Source organism: Olea europaea, chromosome 15 (genome assembly GCF_002742605.1).
Source record: "Olea europaea var. sylvestris chromosome 15, O_europaea_v1, whole genome shotgun sequence".
NCBI lineage: Eukaryota > Viridiplantae > Streptophyta > Magnoliopsida > Lamiales > Oleaceae > Olea > Olea europaea.
Window position 1 is genome coordinate 3,709,529 of NC_036251.1, and position 6,556 is coordinate 3,716,084.

The following is a 6,556-nucleotide window of genomic DNA, read 5'->3' on the forward strand; positions in this document are numbered from 1 at the left end:
GTTTATGTGAAATATCTCTTTTTCGTGATTGGACTTCTAACAGTGATGGGACTCTAATTGTAAAATCCATTTGTCAGAACAACTTTCTGTTAGAAACACAAAAAGGAAGTGATTCCAATAAGTAATGTATGATACTTTGAAAAGTGTAATGATCAAAACTCAACATATTAAAGAAGATTGAACAATCAATTATGCGTGAACGATCAATTATGCCAATTTAAGTTTTGTGATTATCATGACAATTAACTCTTCAGTGTATTTCATGAGGTTTTTTTTTTAATACAACCCGTCACATTTATATAGACTAAATTTCTTTATTTTCTTATCCCCAATAATGTGTTGTTTCGTTTGTTTACTAATATACTCTTATTTAATTTATCTAGTTATAATCAATTTTTTTTACTTAATTTTGAAATTGAACTAGTTATATAAGGGTAGCAAGTAGACTAAGAAAATTTTTGGAAAAAATTAGTTTTTCAATAACAACAAATAAGATTTATTAATCTCTGTAAAAAAATAAAACAAATATATATAAATAGGGCGGAGATAGTATAAATTTTGTAAAAATTAATTTTTTTTTTCAGGAATGTGTGATGAACAAATAGAAAAAAAAATTATGAATTCACATACAAAGTTATTTTATTGAAATAATATGTGACTTTATATATATATATATATATTTTTTTTTTTTTTTTTTAAATGAATTTTTAAAATGTCTATATCCCAACAAGTGCTTAAAATAGATGAAAAATATTAAGTTCATGTTTGAGCCACATTCTAGTAAAAAAAATGCATTATTCATATCAAATTAATAAAAAATGTGTAGTTAAAAAATAAGAAAAAGTTTTAAATTTGCATGCATTATTATTTTATTGAAAAATATATGATTAAAATAATGTCAAATCATTGTTAAAAAATATATATATTTTTTTAAAATAATTTGGCTCAAACAAGCCATAAATTGTAAAACTCTTATATAGGGCGACATGAACACATTTTACTAATTTAGGCAAAATATAATTACTTCCCAGTTATTAACACAGCTACACAGGCTTTTAAAAAATTGATTCATAAATATTCAAAATAAAAAATAAAATAAAAATTTCCCAATATAAGTAATTCCCTACTGATCAGAGCCGAGGCGATCAGAAGAAGCGGTCAATGAGCCGCCGCTTGTAAGGAGGCCAGTGAGGAAAGTCATCGCGTTGACTTGCATTTGCAGAGCCGCAATGTAATCAGTCGTTTCTTCTAGAAGGTTAGGCAATGCAAGGTTCTGGCAACCGGGAACTAATCTTCCCAAAACCCGCACTTTACTCTGCACAGGCGGCCGTTTTTTCTTCACAGCTCGTTTCTTCGACCTGGAACCACCAGTAGTCGGCTTTGATGCTTTCTTGTGTTTCTTATTGATCTGAGCAAGTCGGAGACTAAGTTGACCCGTAAGGATCGCCCGGCTCCAGCGAGTCCTTCGCTTGGCTGAAACGGCGAGGACTCTGTTGGCAACCTCACGCAACGCGCGACCAGAGGCGGAGGGAGACGAGGAGCCTGAACGGCGGAGATGGCGGAGAGCGCGGACGAGCTTCGACGAGTAGATTTGTTGCTCTGTCTCGGTTTTCCATGTAGAACGACCCGTCGTCTCTATTGTATTCATTTGGGACTGGGTTTCCGTCCCCATTTTCCTTCGCTTTTTGCGCAATGGGTTCGATTTCACATCGGGAATTGCGGTGAATGAAGAAGCCATCACAATCAAAATCAGAAGAGTTTCAGAGTTTTTCAACTAGTTTCTCCGAATTTATATTCCTTCCATAGATTTCAAAATGGGGACCAGACCCACCTCCACCTTACCTCACAGACTCCAAATACAAAGACAAATAGAGAATGGAGAAGAAGAATGAGAGAGAGGGGGATTTATGGGTGGAATGGTAATGGACGGTAGTGGGTGTCGTAATTGAAATGTGAGAAGAGAAGAAATGACTAATCACTCACGCGGCCCGCCTTTATTAAACCATTTATTGCTCCTCTTCTCGAAATACTCCTGTAGATGTCGTTTATGGACATGTTTGGTACAGCTTAAAATTTAATTAAAATCAATTTTTTTTATCGTTATTTCACTATTTCAATCGTTATTTTTAAATTCTTTTTTTATAGATAAGATCCACTTTATCTCTAACAGTTAAAAAATCAATTAACAAAATCCCTATTGAACAAACACTATATTTATTCATTTATTTTTCACAATAATCAATATATGCGATTGTTATTCTAATATTAAAGTTTTTCATGCACTTCAACAACAATGTTGTTATTTAATTATTTTATTTTATTTTATTTTCTTTGAGAAATATATATTGGTTTCTCCTCTCTTATTATTTAATTCTTGTATATGTATTTGACCAATTAATTCAAATGTTATTTGAATAATTTCAATTGTAAAGTATTAAAATTTGTAGCTTATTAAATGCAGTAACTGTAAATTGAGAATATAAAGTGATTCTGACTCTCTAAATTTGGAAAGTCAATTCCACTATTTAATTTTAAACTAAAAATAAAGTCTATTGGAGTTTGTTTTTAAAAATAATGCTGTTTAACATGAGTATAGATATCTACACTTTATATGTTCATTTAAATGAATAATGTGATTTTACATTTTAATGAACCTGTCATTTATCCTTATGTAATTGTTACTTAGACTAGTACTTAAAATCAGTGATGATGAATAGCATAGCTCTATTTTTTATCATTGAATATCTAAAATAAAGAATATTTTGTGTTTTACAAAGTTTTCTGGAGATTATCTAGCCCCTATTTGACATCCATTTTATTGAAGTTTTTAAGAAAACGAGTTTTAGATTAATGATTTATTTATTTATTTTGGAGGAATATATGGTTAACAACTAACAAGTAGGAAAAAGTGTAGAGTTTAACTGGAAAACATTTTATTTGTGTGAATATATAGTTGAAAATGAGTTCGAGACAAAAAGAATTTTTTTAATTATTTACTTTTTTAGGAGAATGTGTAGTTAAAGAATAAAAAAATATAGTATACGTGTACAATATTTTATTGTATGAATATATAGTTGAAAATTATCCTATAATGAATCATAAAATAAATTAAAGAATGTCAAACATATACTATCTTATTATGCAATGGGTTTTGGACTTTAAAAATGTTTTAAATTTCTATTTACAGTTCAAGAGAAGTAATGGAATTCAAAAGCCTTTTCCCTTTTAAATTCTCTCTTTTAGTCTTTACCAGTTCATGGTTTTAATTGTATACATGAAACAAAGTATATAATCTTCTCATTAAAAATACAATATCAAATCTCTGTCAACTAATAACTTTTCAAATTTAGCAATATAATAAGGATAGATTAGACAAAAAAAAAAAAAAAAAAGGTGTCTTTAAACGAAGAGATAAGTAAATAAAAAACATGAATTTTTAAAATAAATTTTAATATAAATAATTTAATATTTATCTATGCATGAAATCAAACAATTTATAAAGTTCAATTGTTTTAATAAATAAAATTTCAAAATATAGTTAATTTTTTTCAAGTTTGAAAGGTTTATAATCCAATCTACTACAATTCAATATTCAATTTTCAATTTCAATTACGTGTAAGGAAAAACTTTAAAAATTAGTCATATGAAAAATCTTAACAAAAGTAAACATTATTAGGCAGGTTAGCTGAAAGAGGAACACCAAAAAAATTTGCCAACCTAATTGAATTATTCTATTTGTACAATACCGTGCCTGGCTTTCAGGAGGGGCCGCCACTTGACCACCTTGTCAACCTTTTTTTTTTTAAGGTATTGTACTTCTAGCATATTTGATTACCTAAACATTTACCTGGTTTTATTTTGATTAAGGGGCTTTCGATTAACTATCATAATTAAAATGTCGATAATTTTTATTTTACTAAGTCAAAATTCATCTATCTATGAAAAGCTTTGACATGTTGTAATATCAAAATTGACCGATAGTGGAACTTGAACTCGAGATAATATTGTGTACTCTAATAATTATATCGAATCATGTTGTAATATCAAAATTGACCGATAGTGGAACTTGAACTCGAGATAATATTTTGTACTCTGATAATTATATCAAATCATCAAGTTTAAAAATTTAAATGGCTAAATGTAAAAAATCATTTATATATTTTCAATCGGTATAATGTCCAAATCGTACAACCGACCAATTGACAAAATAAATTTTGACATTATTGCTTACAATGTACTTACCTTGTTTCATTTTGTCATTTCTAACAACACAATTTGGTTTAGAACGTGCCATGAAAAAGAAAGAAATGACCATTTCTACCGTGCTTTTTACCAGCATGCAATGTAAGACTAGCATTTTCAATGATGCATGTGAACAAGTTTCAATTTGTAAGTACTGATTTGAATTTTTCAATTCACATTCACACCTTTTGAAAAGAACTGATAATCAAGGTAACACGACATAATTAGGTTAATTTCGATTTTTTTTTTTTTTTTTGCATACGTTATGTCATTTTTTAGTTGTCTTTATAGATGGATTAACGATTTTGAGTTTTAGAAGAGAGAAGTAGGCGATCTTGATCGAGTTCTTAATACCAACTAAAGACTCAAAATTTGATTCAGTTTCAATATTCTTTTTATTAACATATAAATTAGATTATATTATATGAAAGAGCATGAACTAATATAAATTACCTCTGCTAATCAACAAATTTTGCCACCTAAAACAAATAGAAAGCATGAAAGTGAAACTAGGTTACATAATTGTTTACAGAATTACAGTTTTCTCTTGAAGCATGAATGTAAAGGATTGTGCCTGATGTACATAATTTGGGTACATAGGACTGTTCACACCCCTCACATGCGTGTAGTAATTAGAGTGGGGCGGCAGCTTGCCCAATTTGCCACCCCGTTTATTTTATTATTATTTCTCTTAAGGGACAGGCTGGGAATTTTTGCATCCCTACTTGTGCGAAGGTGGGCCCTACCCCATGTGAGGGGTGTAACACCCCAATATACATAATTTATGTATACCAAGACTTATCCTAAAGATAATTGGACTGTGCTGAAATATAATTAGCCGATTTTGTAACGTTTGATTTTATCACTAACATGATGCTAGTATTTTGTAACAAATTAAAAACAAAACTTCAACAAAAAGTGAAAAACCAAAATTTTTCATCCTAAGGTCCAGAAGTTGTACCAAAAGGCCTGCCCACCACGTTCAAGATCTACAGAATTGTGGTTAACACTCTAAATCCACTAGCGCAATCAAAAAGAGTACAAGACAATGCTCAAAGTATCAACTAGAAAAGTCCTTAGAAATATAGTTTCTCTCTTGATCTCTCCTGTCATAATTACATCATGTAACCAAATATTACTGCTTACCAAGAACAGAAATGAACCCTCATAATACTCTATTTTACAATCTCACCAAGAAATCATCAGAAGCAAAGATTACCGATGAAAGAAGATGAATAAATTACAGAGGGAAAGAAAAATGGCATCACTCAAAAAAACCCTAGAATAATCTTGCAAAAAGAGAGACAAACGGGGTATTTTTAAATGAAATAAGCCAATAACTCTTCCATCAACGGCTACCAGTCAACCACGTGGCATCATTTCAGCTTTTAGAATCAATTAACCAAAGTCAACCGAGTCAAACTTCCAATTTATATTCAATAATTGGGCCTAAGATTGAGCCCAAGCGCGGAGGCCCATAAGCGTTACGCAAGTCAACTCGACACCTGAAGTTAATTTCATTAAGAGTACGTTTGATTGCGATTACGAAATTTGCATGTAAAGATAACTTATTAATTAAACATGTTTGATTAATTTAATTTTCAACTTAAAAAATATTATACTTATCCATTTTTTATTAATGGATAGATGAGAGAGAAGAGATAGACGAGAGAGAAAGAAATAGTGGATTTCCTGAAAAATAAAATCGTACTCCCCTATAAAAAATATTTTTCTTGAATTTAAAAAAATATGGTCAAGTAATCAAAAGTAAGAAAACGTTTTCCATGAAAAAAATGTCAAATTATACAGCAAAAAAGTAAAAATTCGAATAAAAAATATTGATAATTAAACGCACCCTAATATTTTATTTAGTCCGGGTCTCATCAAACTTAGACCTCGTGCTAACTATTGAGTGATCCCATAATCGTATTCCAATTTACCAAAATTAAATTTCAACATCACAAGAATATTTGATTTATTCAAACTCTCAACAAGACTTGAATTATATCATTATGCTGGATTGTATTGTATATTTTAAAGTAAAATTATAAATAAAATTTAAAAGCCTCCACTTTAGAAAATTGATGTGACAATACATTATTGGATAACAAAATACTGCCGGCTTCCATTATTGGAATTTGTTTTATACGAAAGGATAAATAAACAAATAGAAAAAGGAAAGCAGCATGCGGTTGGGTGGTTTCAGTGGCACACTTTCTATCTCTTTCGGCCTTTTGCTTTTTGGGCTGACATTGCCATATCTTATAATATGGGCTTTGTTTGGGAGTTTTAGTCATTTCTCGTCACCCTTTTA

General features: G+C 29.9%; 1 protein-coding gene across 1 annotated transcript; it reads right to left on the reverse strand.

Annotated features, from left to right (window-relative positions):
- Positions 1-995: 995 nt before the first annotated feature.
- LOC111409864 (transcription factor bHLH149-like) lies at positions 996-1,982 on the reverse strand. Its single transcript, XM_023039945.1, has one exon. It carries the CDS (start codon positions 1,736-1,738, stop codon positions 1,124-1,126), a length of 615 nt encoding a protein of 204 aa, XP_022895713.1. The 5' UTR covers positions 1,739-1,982; the 3' UTR covers positions 996-1,123.
- Positions 1,983-6,556: the final 4,574 nt, after the last annotated feature.

What these genes read in the sequence shown, in the direction of transcription:
- LOC111409864 (XM_023039945.1), bottom strand. Translation starts at nt 1,738, where the DNA reads ATGGCTTCTTCATTCACCGCAATTCCCGATGTGAAATCGAACCCATTG.